At 34.8% G+C, this 17,173-nt stretch overlaps 1 protein-coding gene across 3 annotated transcripts in view; it reads right to left on the bottom strand.

Moving 5' to 3' along the window:
* LOC145994783 (cytochrome c oxidase assembly protein COX18, mitochondrial) overlaps positions 1–16,919 on the bottom strand; it is a 50,736-nt gene extending 33,817 nt beyond the window's left edge. For 2 of the 3 annotated variants that reach the window (XM_083131051.1, XM_083131050.1), the window contains exons 1-2: positions 16,798–16,919; positions 14,602–15,151 (exon numbers count right to left, since the gene is read on the bottom strand). In XM_083131051.1, the coding sequence (XP_082987177.1) occupies positions 14,602–15,069 (468 nt within the window). In that variant the 5' untranslated portion in view covers positions 15,070–15,151; positions 16,798–16,919. Of the gene's footprint in view, positions 1–14,601; positions 15,152–16,664; positions 16,752–16,797 lie in introns of those variants that run through there. The other variant, XM_083131052.1, reaches the window with a different exon arrangement.
* Between the last annotated feature and the right edge of the window lie 254 nt (positions 16,920–17,173).

Genomic DNA, 17,173 nt, shown 5'->3' on the forward strand with positions numbered 1-17,173 from the left:
TGGATTACCAATAATTCAACCAATATATATATATCTTTATAAGATCTTTATAAGGTCTTAAGTTAATTCTAAACTAATGACCTTCAAAGTCATAAATAAAGGGTATTCTTTAGGCCTTCATACATACAACGTACCACCTTGAAATTGCAGTTCAAAATTATTATTCTTAACTATAAAGCCAAAATTAATGAGAGAGTTTAAAACTCATAAATAAATTTACAGTTTATCACCTATAATTTCAGTCATCTCATTCTTGCAACGATGATTATTTTCTACTAACCATAAAGATATTGGTACAATATATTTAATTTTCGGGGTATGATCAGGAATAGTTGGAACATCATTAAGTATCTTAATCCGTATAGAATTAGGTCAACCAGGAAGTTTAATTGGAGATGATCAAATCTACAATGTAATTGTAACTGCACACGCATTTATTATAATTTTTTTCATAGTAATACCTATTATAATTGGGGGGTTTGGAAATTGATTAGTACCTCTAATAATTGGAGCTCCAGATATAGCCTTCCCACGATTAAATAATATAAGATTTTGATTATTACCCCCATCATTAACCCTACTATTATCAGGAAGAATTGTAGAAAGTGGTGCAGGAACTGGCTGAACAGTGTATCCACCCCTATCTGCAGGAATCGCACACGCCGGAGCCTCTGTGGATCTATCAATTTTTTCATTACATTTGGCAGGAGTATCCTCTATCCTAGGAGCAGTAAATTTTATTACAACAGTAATTAATATACGAACTATAGGAATATCCATAGAACAAATACCATTATTTGTTTGATCAGTAGTAATCACCGCAGTTCTCCTATTATTATCACTACCAGTTCTAGCAGGAGCAATTACCATGCTGTTAACAGATCGAAATTTAAATACCTCATTTTTTGATCCATCCGGTGGTGGAGACCCTGTCTTATATCAACATTTATTCTGATTTTTTGGACACCCAGAAGTATATATTCTAATTCTACCAGGATTTGGAATAATTTCACACATTGTAACTCAAGAAAGAGGTAAAAAAGAAACATTTGGAGTTCTTGGAATAATTTATGCAATAATAGCAATTGGATTCCTAGGTTTTATTGTATGGGCACATCATATATTTACTGTAGGAATAGATGTTGATACACGAGCATATTTTACTGAAGCTACAATAATTATTGCTGTACCAACAGGAATTAAGGTATTTAGATGAATTGCCACACTACATGGAACACAAATTAATTATTCCCCATCGATATTATGAGCATTAGGATTTATTTTCCTATTTACAATAGGAGGATTAACAGGAGTAGTACTAGCAAATTCATCATTAGATATTGTACTACATGACACATATTATGTTGTAGCACATTTTCATTATGTACTATCTATAGGAGCAGTATTTGCTATTATAGCAGGACTAGTACATTGATTTCCACTATTTACAGGAGTAATAATAAATCCAGATTGATTAAAAATTAAATTAATCTCCATATTTATTGGAGTCAACTTAACATTCTTTCCACAACACTTTCTAGGGTTAAGAGGAATACCACAACGATATTCGGACTACCCAGATGCATATACAATATGAAACATTGTTTCAAGATTAGGATCAATCTTATCATTTACAGCAGTAATTATTATAATTTTTATTACCTGAGAAGGTATAACAAGTGCTCGATCAACATTATTTAATTTACAACAAGCGTCATCAATTGAATGATATCAAATATCACCTCCTTCCGAACATACATATTCAGAACTTCCAATACTTCTTACTAATAACAATTAATTTTTAAGGTGGCAGAGAAGTGCATTGAATTTAAGCTTCAAATATAAGGATTATTCTTACTTAAAAAATGGCAACCTGAAATCAAATAGGGCTACAAGACAGATCCTCCCCATTAATAGAACAAATAATATTCTTTCATGACCACACAATATTAATTTTAATTATAATTACAGTATTAGTAGGATATCTAATAGCATCATTATTTAATAATAAATTAACAAACCGAATACTTTTAGAAGGACAAATATTAGAAACAATATGAACAATTATACCAGCAATTACCCTAGTTTTTATTGCCCTACCCTCCCTACGTTTATTATATTTATTAGATGAAATTAATCAGCCTTCATTAACCCTTAAAACTATTGGACATCAATGATACTGAAGTTATGAATACTCCGATTTTATAAAAGCAGAATTTGACTCATATATAGCCCCGACAAATGAAATAACTATAGATTCATTTCGATTATTAGATGTAGATAATCGAACAGTACTACCAATTAACATAGATATTCGAGTACTAACTACATCTGCGGATGTATTACATTCATGAGCCATACCATCTATAGGAATTAAAATAGATGCCACTCCAGGACGACTTAACCAAGCAGGAGTAAATAGTAGTGTAATTGATACTACAACCAGGACAACAAATGATGAGCCCCTCTCAGGCAAAATTGGCCACACTTAAAACAAGCTCAACATGCCCATATGAGCTTTTTGCTCAAGTGTAGCACCCCGTCTAATCCAAGATTTTTGTAAAAATGCCCTCGGGAATTTCCCGAAGCTACAGTGTACAAATGATGAGCCCCCTCAGATTGATTTGCCTACACTTATAAAAGGCACTTCTGTGAGATTGTTGTTCATAAGCTTGTTAAAAATAAGCCCTACTTGAAATTTTTTTTGCCCACACCTAAAACTAAGCCAAACGTATTAACACACACACACACACACACACACACATATTTACTTCCGGTCCACTTCAGGTCCACTTCCGGTTTGCCTACTTCCGGCCCACTTGTGGCTTATTTCTGAGCACTGCTCTGTTAGAGATAGGGATATTATATAAATTTAAAAATTATTTCATTCTTCACAAACAAATCTCATCTAACAATTCCATGCTCAGCTCTGTGTCTGTGTGGGGATTTGTACCTAATAACATCAAAACAACACAGCTCTGTTAGAGACAGAATATTCAATTCCATATCTATAACATCTCTGTGTAATTCCATAACAGTTCCATGCTCAGCTCTGTGTCTATGTAGAGCAAAACAGCACAGCTCTGTTAGAGATAGGTATATTATATAAATTTAAAAATTATTTTATTCTTCACAAACAAATCTCATCTAACAATTCCATAACAGTTCCATGCTCAGCTCTGTGTCTGTGTGAGGCAAGCACAGCTCTGTTAGAGATAGGGATATTAAGTATAAATTTAAAAAAATATTTCATTCTTCACAAACAAATCTCATCTAACAATTCCATAACAGTTCCATGCTCAGCTCTGTGTCTGTGTGAGGCAAGCACAGCTCTGTAGGAATATTAAGTATAGATTTAAAAATTATTTCATTCTTCACAACTAACAATTCTATAACAGTTCCATGCTCAGCTCTGTGTCTGTGTGGGATTTGTACAGCAACAAAGCTTTGTTAGAGACAGAGTAGATGGGTATAAATATTATTTCATTCAATTCTTCACATTTATATCCATAACATCTGTGTGTCAGTACAGCACAGCTCTGTTAGATATTGAGTATAGATCTATTGGAAATTATTTCATTCTTCACAAACAAATCTCATCTAACAATTCCATGCTCAGCTCTGTGTCTGTGTGGGGATTTGTACCTAATAACATCAGTACAGCACAGCTCTGTTAGAGCTATAACATCTCTGTGTAATTCCATAACAGTTCCATGCTCAGCTCTGTGTCTGTGTGGGATTTGTACAGCAACATAGCTTTGTTAGAGACAGAGTAGATGGGTATAAATATTATTTCATTCAATTCTTCACCTCTATATCCATAACAGCTCTGTTAGAGATAGGGATATTAAGTATAAATTTAAAAATTCACAAACAAATCTCATCTAACAATTCCATAACAGTTCCATGCTCAGCTCTGTGTCTGTGTGAGGCAAGCACAGCTCTGTAGGAATATTAAGTATAGATTTTAAAATTATTTCATTCTTCACAAACAAATCTCATCTAACAATTCCATAACAGTTCCATGCTCAGCTCTGTGTCTGTGTGGGGATTTAGCTTTGTTAGAGACAGAGTAGATGGGTATAAATATTATTTCATTCAATCCTTCACATTTTATAACAGCTCTATTCTTCACATCTAACAATTCCCATAACAGTTTCATGCTCAGCAAGGCTCTGTTAAGTATCTTAATATTTCATTCCTTCATAACAGTTCCTGTGTCTGTGTGGGGATTTGTACCTAATAACATCAAAACAACACAGCTCTGTTAGAGACAGAATATTCAATTCCATATCTATAACATCTCTGTGTAATTCCATAACAGTTCCATGCTCAGCTCTGTGTCTATGTAGAGCAAAACAGCACAGCTCTGTTAGAGATAGGGATATTAAGTATAAATTTAAAAATTATTTCATTCTTCACAAACAAATCTCATCTAACAATTCGATAACAGTTCCATGCTCAGCTCTGTGTCTGTGCGAGATTTGTACAGCAACATAGCTTTGTTAGAGATTCATTCAATTCTTCACCTCCATATCCATAACAGCTCTGTGTTTATAATAGATAGGAATATTGAGTGCATCAAATAATTCTTGCCCATAATAGTTCCATGTTGTAGAAATATCAGCAAGGCTCTGTGTCTGTGAGATTTGAAACCTTGTTCCCAATCAGTTCCAAGCTGTACAGCTCTGTGTCTGTGAGATTTGAAACCTGTTCCTGTACAGCTCTGTGAGAATTTTCATAGTGCCTAATAATATCAGCACAGCTCAGTTAGGATCGCATCTAACAAATATCAAGGATTTGTACCTAATTACAGTAGCACACGGATAGGGATAATAAGTATAGACTATTGATATAGAAATTATTTTATTCTTCAATCTTATTCATAACAGTTCTATGCTCCTATGTGTCTGAGCAACATCAGTACAGCACAGCTCTGTTAATTAATATCTATTGAAACATGTGTCTGTGCGGGGATTTGTACCTAAGTATAGCTATTATTGAGTATAGAATTATTATATCTAGATCCATTTTCTGTGTCTGTGCAGGGATTTGTACTTAATAACATCAGTACAGCATTGCTCTGTTAGAGTATAGATTTATATTATTATTGAAACATCTCTTCACAAACAATCTCATCTAACAATTCTATAACAGTTCCGCTCAGCTCTGTGTCTGTGCAGGGATTTGTACCTAATAACATCAGTACAGCACAGCTCTGTTAGAGTATAGATTTAATTATATTATTATTGAAACATCTAGAAATTATTCTTCCTAACAATTCCATAACAATTCCATGCTCAGCTCTGTGTCTGTGCGGGGATTTGTACCTAATAACATCAGTACAGCACAGCTCTGTTAGAGATAGGGATATTGAGTATAGATTTAATTATTGAAACATCTAGAAATTATTCTTCAAACAAATATCATCTAACAATTCCATAACAATTCCATGCTCAGCTCTGTGTCTGTGCGGGGATTTGTACCTAATAACATCAGTACAGCACAGCTCTGTTAGAGACATTTAATTCTTCACATTTATATCCATAACATCTCTGTGTCTGTGTGTCAGTACAGCACAGCTCTGTTAGAGATAGGGATATTGAGTATAGATTTAATTATATTATTATTGAAACATCTAGATATTATTTCATTCTTCACAAACAAATCTCATCTAACAATTCCATGCTCAGCTCTGTGTCTGTGCGAGGATTTGTACCTAATAACATCAGTACAGCATAGCTCTGTTAGAGACATTTAATTCTTCACATTTATATCCATAACAGCTCTGTGTCTGTGTGAGGCAAGCACAGCTCTGTTAGAGATAGGGATATTGAGTATTGAAACATCTAGAAATTATTACATTCTTCACAAACAAATCTCATCTAACAGTTCCATGCTCAGCTCTGTGTCTGTGTGGGGATTTGTACCTAATAACATCAAAACAACACAGCTCTGTTAGAGACAGAATATTCAATTCTTCACATCCATATCCATAACATCTCTGTGTAATTCCATAACAGTTCCATGCTCAGCTCTGTGTCTGTGTGAGGCAAGCACAGTTCTGTTAAAGATCTTCACAAACAAATCTCATCTAACAATTCCATAACAGTTCCATGATCAGCTCTGTGTCTGTGTGGGGATTTGTACCTAATAACATCAAAACAACTCAGCTCTGTTAGAGACAGAATATTCAATTCTTCACATCCATATCCATAACATCTCTGTGTAATTCCATAACATAACAGTTCCATGCTCAGCTCTGTGTCTATGTAGAGCAAAACTGTTAGAGATAGGGATATTAAGTATAAATGTAAAAATTATTTTATTCTTCACAAACAAATCTCATCTAACAGTTCCATAACAGTTCCATGCTCAGCTCTGTGTCTGTGTGAGGCAAGCACAGCTCTGTTACACGATAGGAATATTAAGTATAGATTTAAATTTCATTCTTCACAAACAAATCTCATCTAACAATTCCATAACAGTTCCATGCTCAGCTCTGTGTCTGTGTGAGGCAAGCACAGCTCTGTTAAATATAGGAATATTAAGTATAGATTTAAATTTCATTCTTCACAAACAAATCTCATCTAACAATTCCATAACAGTTCCATGCTCAGCTCTGTGTCTGTGTGGGATTTGTACAGCAACATAGCTTTGTTAGAGACAGAGTAGATGGGTATAAATATTATTTCTTTCAATTCTTCACCTCCATATCGATAACATATGTTGAAACGTTTATATAGAAACAATAGGCATTGATTGCCACTTTTCAGACAAGTTTTAAATTCCATACAAATACAGAATTGAAACTGTCATGGCAAAGGGATGAAATAACATCTAGACACTCAATAGATGTGAAGAATTAATTATACCCTAACTGTTAGTCCCTATCTCAGAGCTGTGCTCTGTACAAATCCCACACAGACACAGGAACTGTTATGAAGGAATGAAATATTAATATCCCTATCTACACAGACACAGAGCCTTCCTGAGCATGAAACTGTTATGGGAATTGTTAGATGTGAAGAATAAATTTCACAGAGCTGTTATGGATATGGAGGTGAAGAATTGAAAGAAATAATATTTATACCCATCTACTCTGTCTCTAACAAAGCTATGTTGCTGTACAAATCCCACACAGACACAGAGCTGAGCATGGAACTGTTATGGAATTGTTAGATGAGATTTGTTTGTGAAGAATAAAATTTAAATCTATACTTAATATTCCTATATTTAACAGAGCTGTGCTTGCCTCACACAGACACAGAGCTGAGCATGGAACTGTTATGGAATTATTAGATGAGATTTGTTTGTGAAGAATGAAATTTAAATCTATATTTAACATTCCTATTATGTAACAGAGCTGTGCTTGCCTCACACAGACACAGAGCTGAGCATGGAACTATTATGGAACTATTAGATGAGATTTGTTTGTGAAGAATAAAATAATTTTTACATTTATACTTAATATCCCTATCTCTAACAGTTTTGCTCTACATAGACACAGAGCTGAGCATGGAACTGTTATGGAATTACACAGAGATGTTATGGATATGGATGTGAAGAATTGAATATTCTGTCTCTAACAGAGCTGTGTTGTTTTGATGTTATTAGGTACAAATCCCCACACAGACACAGAGCTGAGCATGGAACTGTTATGGAATTGTCAGATGAGATTTGTTTGTGAAGATCTTTAACAGAGCTGTGCTTGCCTCAGACAGACACAGAGCTGAGCATGGAACTGTTATGGAATTACACAGAGATGTTATGGATATGGATGTGAAGAATTGAATATTCTGTCTCTAACAGAGCTGTGTTGTTTTGATGTTATTAGGTACAAATCCCCACACAGACACAGAGCTGAGCATGGAACTGTTATGGAATTGTTAGATGAGATTTGTTTGTGAAGATCTTTAACACAGCTGTGCTTGCCTCACACAGACACAGAGCTGAGCATGGAACTGTTACGGAATTACACAGAGATGTTATGGATATGGATGTGAAGAATTGAATATTCTGTCTCTAACAGAGCTGTGTTGTTTTGATGTTATTAGGTACAAATCCCAACACAGACACAGAGCTGAGCATGGAACTGTTATGGAATTGTTAGATGAGATTTGTTTGTGAAGATCTTTAACAGAGCTGTGCTTGCCTCACACAGACACAGAGCTGAGCATGGAACTGTTAGATGAGATTTGTTTGTGAAGAATGAAATAATTTTTAAATTTATACTTAATATCCCTATCTCTAACAGAGCTGTGCTGTTTTGCTCTACATAGACACAGAGCTGAGCATGGAACTGTTATGGAATTGTGAAGAATTGAATATTCTGTCTCAAACAGAGCTGTGTTGTTTTGATGTTATTAGGTACAAATCCCCACACAGACACAGAGCTGAGCATGGAACTGTTAGATGAGATTTGTTTGTGAAGAATGAAATAATTTCTAGATGTTTCAATAATAATATAATTAAATCTATACTCAATATCCCTATCTCTAACAGAGCTGTGCTGTACTGACACACAGACACAGAGATGTTATGGATATAAATGTGAAGAATTAAATGTCTCTAACAGAGCTGTGCTGTACTGATGTTATTAGGTACAAATCCCCGCACAGACACAGAGCTGAGCATGGAATTGTTATGGAATTGTTAGATGATATTTGTTTGAAGAATAATTTCTAGATGTTTCAATAATTAAATCTATACTCAATATCCCTATCTCTAACAGAGCTGTGCTGTACTGATGTTATTAGGTACAAATCCCCGCACAGACACAGAGCTGAGCATGGAATTGTTATGGAATTGTTAGGAAGAATAATTTCTAGATGTTTCAATAATAATATAATTAAATCTATACTCTAACAGAGCTGTGCTGTACTGATGTTATTAGGTACAAATCCCTGCACAGACACAGAGCTGAAAAGATGAGCAACAGAGCTGAGCATGGAATTGTTATGGAATTGTTAGATGATATTTGTTTGAAGAATAATTTCTAGATGTTTCAATAATAATATAATTAAATCTATACTCTAACAGAGCTGTGCTGTACTGATGTTATTAGGTACAAATCCCTGCACAGACACAGAGCTGAAAAGATGAGCAACAGAGCTGTGCTGTACTGATGTTTATCCCCGCACAGACACAGAGCTGAGCGGAACTGTTATAGAATTGTTAGATGAGATTGTTTGTGAAGAGATGTTTCAATAATAATATAAATCTATACTCTAACAGAGCAATGCTGTACTGATGTTATTAAGTACAAATCCCTGCACAGACACAGAAAATGGATCTAGATATAATAATTCTATACTCAATAATAGCTATACTTAGGTACAAATCCCCGCACAGACACATGTTTCAATAGATATTAATTAACAGAGCTGTGCTGTACTGATGTTGCTCAGACACATAGGAGCATAGAACTGTTATGAATAAGATTGAAGAATAAAATAATTTCTATATCAATAGTCTATACTTATTATCCCTATCCGTGTGCTACTGTAATTAGGTACAAATCCTTGATATTTGTTAGATGCGATCCTAACTGAGCTGTGCTGATATTATTAGGCACTATGAAAATTCTCACAGAGCTGTACAGGAACAGGTTTCAAATCTCACAGACACAGAGCTGTACAGCTTGGAACTGATTGGGAACAAGGTTTCAAATCTCACAGACACAGAGCCTTGCTGATATTTCTACAACATGGAACTATTATGGGCAAGAATTATTTGATGCACTCAATATTCCTATCTATTATAAACACAGAGCTGTTATGGATATGGAGGTGAAGAATTGAATGAATCTCTAACAAAGCTATGTTGCTCTACAAATCTCGCACAGACACAGAGCTGAGCATGGAACTGTTATCGAATTGTTAGATGAGATTTGTTTGTGAAGAATGAAATAATTTTTAAATTTATACTTAATATCCCTATCTCTAACAGAGCTGTGCTGTTTTGCTCTACATAGACACAGAGCTGAGCATGGAACTGTTATGGAATTACACAGAGATGTTATAGATATGGAATTGAATATTCTGTCTCTAACAGAGCTGTGTTGTTTTGATGTTATTAGGTACAAATCCCCACACAGACACAGGAACTGTTATGAAGGAATGAAATATTAAGATACTTAACAGAGCCTTGCTGAGCATGAAACTGTTATGGGAATTGTTAGATGTGAAGAATAGAGCTGTTATAAAATGTGAAGAATTGAATGAAATAATATTTATACCCATCTACTCTGTCTCTAACAAAGCTAAATCCCCACACAGACACAGAGCTGAGCATGGAACTGTTATGGAATTGTTAGATGAGATTTGTTTGTGAAGAATGAAATAATTTTAAAGTCTATACTTAATATTCCTACAGAGCTGTGCTTGCCTCACACAGACACAGAGCTGAGCATGGAACTGTTATGGAATTGTTAGATGAGATTTGTTTGTGAATTTTTAAATTTATACTTAATATCCCTATCTCTAACAGAGCTGTTATGGATATAGAGGTGAAGAATTGAATGAAATAATATTTATACCCATCTACTCTGTCTCTAACAAAGCTATGTTGCTGTACAAATCCCACACAGACACAGAGCTGAGCATGGAACTGTTATGGAATTACACAGAGATGTTATAGATATGGAATTGAATATTCTGTCTCTAACAGAGCTGTGTTGTTTTGATGTTATTAGGTACAAATCCCCACACAGACACAGAGCTGAGCATGGAATTGTTAGATGAGATTTGTTTGTGAAGAATGAAATAATTTTTAAATTTATATAATATCCCTATCTCTAACAGAGCTGTGCTCAGAAATAAGCCACAAGTGGGCCGGAAGTGGACCGGAAGTAGGCAAATCGGAAGTGGACCGGAAGTAAATATGTGCGTGTGTGTGTGTGTGTTAATACGTTGGCTTAGTTTTAGGTGTGGGCAAAAAAAAATATCAAGAGGGGCATATTTTTAACAAGCTTATGGACAACAATCTCACAGAAGTGCCTTTTATAAGTGTAGGCAAATCAATCTGAGGGGGCTCATCATTTGTACACTGTAGCTTCGGGAAATTCCCGAGGGCATTTTTACAAAAATCTTGGATTAGACGGGGTGCTACACTTGAGCAAAAAGCTCATATGGGCATGTTGAGCTTGTTTTAAGTGTGGCCAATTCTGCCTGAGAGGGGCTCATCATTTGTTGTCCTGGTTGTAGTATCAATTACACTACTGTAAATATTAGTCGAATTGGTCTATTTTTTGGACAATGTTCAGAAATTTGTGGATCTAATCATAGATTTATACCAATTATTATTGAAACTACAACTCACAAATCTTTTATTAACTGACTAATAAAAATTATACAAGAATCATTAGATGACTGAAAAGTAAGTAATGGTCTCTTAAACCACAAAATAGTAATATAACAACTACTTCTGATGAAAAGAGTTAGTTAATATATAACATAGGAGTGTCAAACCTAAATTATCTTTATAGATACTTTTTTATTCCACAAATATACCCATTAAACTGAATTATCTTATTTACAATATTCATATTAATTTATTTTCTATTTATAGTAGTTAACTACTATAATTATAATAAATTATTTAATAATAATAATTTTAAAACAGAAAATAAACCAAAAATTAAATACTGAAAATGATAAGATTATTTACATCATTCGACCCAACATCATCAATTATAAATATATCATTAAATTGAACAAGAACATTCTTGGGACTATTAATAATTCCAGTCCCATTTTGATTAATACAGTCGCGGACCTCTATAATATATAACATAATAATACTAAAATTACACGAAGAATTTATAACATTTCTTAGGAATAATTAATCACCAAGGAAGAACCCTAATATTTATTAGTATATTTTCAATGATTCTATTTAATAATTCAATAGGATTACTCCCCTATGTATTTACTAGATCAAGTCACTTAGTTTTTACCCTAACTCTAGCCCTACCAATGTGATTATCATTTATATTATTTGGGTGAATTAATAATACAAAACATATACTGGCACACCTAGTTCCGGAGGGTGTGCCAGCACTATTAATACCAATTATAGTAGGTATTGAAATAATTAGAAATTTAATTCGTCCAATAACTTTATCAGTGCGATTAGCAGCAAATATAATAGTTGGACATCTAATAATATCAATAATTGGAAATACAGGAACAATATTAGAAATTATTGGACTTTCAATATTAATTTTAGCACAAATTATACTAATTATTATAGAAACAGCCGTAGCATTTATCCAATCTTATGTATTTGCCTTATTAATTGCTATTTATTCCAGAGAGTCAAAATAACCAATGTCATCAAACCAAAACCACCCATATCACCTAGTAGATCAAAGCCCGTGACCAGCAACAGGGGCCATTAGAGCAATAATATTAACAACAGGTATAATTAGATGATTTCACCAACAAAATATAATACTATTACTAATAGGAGTAACAACAATACTCCTTACAATAATTCAATGATGATGAGATGGGGAACCCTTTATCATGTTTGTTAGCCAATATATGTATACATTGGATAGAGAAGGGAGCAATAGAAACCTTGAAAAATGAGTTCATACTGTTCAAGAGATACATGGATGCTGTGATCTTCATAGCCAAAAGAAAAGAAACAACAGAATAAAAGTTTAGATTATTGAACGAAGGTCATGAAAAGATAAAGTATACAAAAGAATAAATGGACAATATAATATTAACTACTTGGATGTAGCCATTGAAGTAAAAGGGAAAGGACTTTGAAACCGGGGTGTACCATAAAAAGTCAGCAGGGAGAAAGTACATCCACAAGGATCTGCACATTAAAGAAGAACCAAAGACAACATTTGGGAGAATTTTGTATGGAGAGCAATGAGATTATGCAACAATAAAGCAAGAAGCTATGACAGAGAAATGAAGTGGATAATAGAGGTTGCACAGAAAAATGGATACAAAGCAGGGGATATAATTCACATCATAAGAAGAACAGAGAAGAAAATGAAAAAGAGAGAAACAATAAGGAGAAAGAAGAAGAAAATAAGGATGCACAGGAACAGAAAAAGTATGTGAGTGTGCCATTCAGAAGAAAGATGGAGAAAAAGATAAGAAACATCTATGCAAAGTATGGACTAAGAGCAGTCTTCAGACCACCAAAGAGCATTGAGAAATGGTTTAATGAACACAAAGGAGAGAAGGAGAGTGATGAATTCGCAACGGCAGGGTTATATGAAGTAGAATGTGGTGGATGCACAAGCAAATACATAGGAGAGACAGGGAGAAGCATAAACGAGAGAATTAAAGAACATAGAAGAGACATTAAAAAGGAAGATCCAAGAACAGCATTGAGTTAGCATATGTTGACATATGGGCACAAGATTAAGAACGTACAAATGAAGGAAAAGAGGAAAAATAAAATAGAGAGAAAAGTGGCAGAAACAAAGCACATATGCATAAACAGGGGAGAGAAAATAAACAAAAACGAAGGGGAAATTGGAATGAAATGGGTGGAACTGATAAGAAAGCATGTGGAAAGTAAGTTGCTTAAGTTTCCTGAGCCACTTTCAATTTTCTGCACAAAAATGAAAATTTCAACTTGCCAGATGAGTTGAGGGAGAAAGGAAAGGTCAGTGCCACTAAAAGGAGGAGGGGAGGGAAGACAAGAAGAGTAGGTTACAGGATGGAGGGGAGGGGAGAAACAGCCAGCTATAACACCTGCAAGGAAAAACCAGTTTACCTAAGAGGAAATAAGGACACAGTTATTCATTCCTTAGAAGTGTAGAGTGACTAGCGATGTGAGGACGTCGCAGATGAAATAAAATAAAAACCACTAAAAATAACTGTGTTAGATTATTTTGCAGAAGTAAGTATTATAATGTGAGACTACAGCAACAAGATATAATACGAATAACACATTTGAAAAAGTAGAGCTGTCATCTTAAGACGTACAACAGCTTCAAAACAAAGCAAACACTTCTGTTGTTTAATTGACTCAGTGAAAAACGACCAATATAACAAATAGTCTATACTGATCGTTGGCCCAACTGGTGGGTGACCTACTTTTTGCTACATAGCTCTATCTGTTCAGTAATCATTTTCTGGGGTGTGTGGTTCAATGAGTGTCAACAACATAAGATACAAAGTAACAGTGTGGGGGTAACATCACTTTCCCGTTACAACATTGCCAAGTCTATGTCTGTTATTGTCAGTTGTTTTTATTAGCTTGTTTGTACAGTGTTTGGGTGTTTTGTGTACTAATTTTCCATGCTTTGTGTACTATTGTACAACTTTTACCCAGTAACAGCGTTGATCAACACTTTCTCTCTCCTGTTTTACAGTATGTTTAGCAACATCTGGTGTATCCAAATGCTCATTTGTTTCATCCCGCCAGGAACTTTCAGTGCCTTGCGACTCGAAAATGCCCAATGTCATTCCAAGAGATTACAACTGATTGCTGATTCGTTGTTTCCCAGCCACCAGTTGGAAATGCGATTAGTATAGTTACTAAAAACATTTCCACATCTTAATGTTACATAAATAAGGAGAAATAAAACAGCATGCCAAAAGAAAACTCTCAGTGTCTTACCTGGTACAGTGTTACAGGAAGAGTGATCATTGTCCTAGCCATGACTGTTGTAAGTATAATTGAGGCCCACCAAGAGAATCCAGTACAGTCATGTATAAACTGGAACAGATCTTGAGAATAAGCCACTGGTGTACTCTCTGACAACGATTTAAACCAACTAGCATGGGTGTATGCAAAACTTTCCACCCAGGATGGTGCAGAAAAATGTCTGATTTGATTATTACCAACACCAGGAACACACAACAATCTTGCATTGCTAGTTCTCAAAGTCTGAACTTCAAATACCATTCTTCTCACATTCCGACAGCTCACAGTACTTAAACTATCACAGTTATAATACTTAGTCTTGGAGAAAGACGACAAGGACACTGATGCTACGTGTGGAAGTGTGTTTAAGCTTCTAGCATGAAGAACATATGCGGTAGTCTCGTGTGAGGTTCTCAAAACCATATTTAGCAACAATGACATCTTTTAAGTGTTTTTCAATCACTACAAATCTTCATATTTGATTCAATATACTGCAGAATTGAGACCTGCACAGATTTACTGCCTGAAAAACAAGAAAATATTGTTCAATGCATGACATAAATTAAATATGCTGCCAGAAATCTTGGATGGTATCATGATACATCCAACTACCATATCAATGCCCCTCAAAAATGCAACACGTTAAGCAGCTAAAATCTATTGGTGCAACAATTTCCGCAACCTAATTTTTGGTACGGTCAATCACTGTTACCTGAAACTTGAAAATGACAAATATTTCCACACATTTCCATTCCTTCTCTAAAATAGTTTTGGGCTAGACTCTACTTTCCATCCTTATTGCCTTTTGGTGGTAACCGATGGGAGTTAACAACACTGCAGGCTCGTCTTTGTGTCCGCGTTATGAATGTGTGTGCTTTGCTCGTTTGCGTTCTGCGTGGTGATTGCTTCTTTGTGTTCACGGTGCATTGTGTGTGTGTATGGTGCGTGAAGAAGAACAGGTTCCAAAAACTTGTAGATAGTGTAAAATATGTTTATCCCCAGTAATAATTTAGTGTATCATTCAAAACCGTGCTTGCAGACAGGGTAAGTACCTTTTTCTCTTTACACTTTCTGTTCACGATAGCCCCACTAACCATTCATGGGTAACCCCACGAACCATGCCTACGAGGTTAGGTTAGGTTCCATTAGCACTCATTTCACCCCTAAATATGTGCTTCATCATCGAAAAATTTCCTCAGTACGTTCAATTACGCATATCCGGACAACATCGGTTTTTATCGATGTCCTCCTCCAGGTAATTTTTCCTCACTTTGGGATTTACGTTGTTGAATTCCTTATACAATAACCTTTCCAACGATATATGACATGTATTCCTTAGGGAAAGGGCATAAAGTTGACACATATTCCTTAGGAAAAGGACGTAAAGTAGTGACTTACCTAGTTTTGTAATCCGTGATCCTGGTGGGTTTATATATTGTTGAGTTTCAGCCTTTCTTTACACCCTGACTTGTTTTATTTTATGCTAGACTGAACTGCATTCTCTGTTAGGAAGAGCTAGAAAGCTACCCACAAGCAGTCTCCCTAGATTTTTCCATTATTTAATAAATACCCTTTATGAAAATACTGAGGTAAATTATTCGAATGCACCCAGAACAGTCATTTTTGCTAATAATGCTGTGTTTTCATGCATAAAAATTTGTTGCGAACTGAATTTCTTGTTTAATTGTATGTGTTTGCTTGGAATTTTCTTACTTCTAAATCAGTGTGTGAAGTCAAAACTCTTAACACAAGATTTGTTTGATTATAAGCCTTGGGACTAGCGGGGTGTTGTATCGCGTAAATGTTTCTACTTGGGGGATACCATTCCCCACCACTTCGAGCAGTGCTTTAAATATTAATATTTCGCTTAATGAAAATTTTAATTTTGCAAAGAGAGCAGTATGCTTACAGTGCATGTATGAAACATGTTATACGAGTTAAACGTTCTTTAGAAAAAGGTAATTTTAAAAGTAACTTAGTTATAATTAAAGTAACAATTTATTTTTAAAAAGATCTCTCCAAACATTTGAATTTACCTCTTCAAGCTTTTTAAATGAGTAATGAAATATTTATTACTTATTTGCCCTCCAACCTGGACGTTCTGTAATTTGTTCTATGAATTAAAAAAAATAATAATAATAACATTATGTTCAATATACTATCACGTACTGTGCATGTCAAGCCAGTCCAAACATAACGATAGTTGTAAACGAACAACATCGTACACTTATTTTCCTTAATCTGAGCCCATTTTTCGAGAGGAACTGCTTGCATGACCGCAGAGCAGACGACACTGGCATTAATCTGTGACACTGGTTTCCGTCCTATTCCTTCAGGTTATCAGAAAAAGCCATTACCGAAATTCAAAACGGTTCAACGATTATATAGCTTGAGCTCTGAAAGATATCACATCAGCAATCTCCAGGCCATTTTTTCCGAATTAAAATGTATGTCGTCTCTTTTGCTGTAGGTTTCCTTTTCTTATTTTGTGAAAGGAAGCGATGAGATGCGGTGTAGGACAATCTTTTGGACCCACTGACACTGA

This window comes from Lepisma saccharinum, chromosome 11 (assembly GCF_977018435.1).
Source record: "Lepisma saccharinum chromosome 11, izLepSacc3.1, whole genome shotgun sequence".
In the NCBI taxonomy this organism is placed as follows: Eukaryota; Metazoa; Arthropoda; class Insecta; order Zygentoma; family Lepismatidae; genus Lepisma; species Lepisma saccharinum.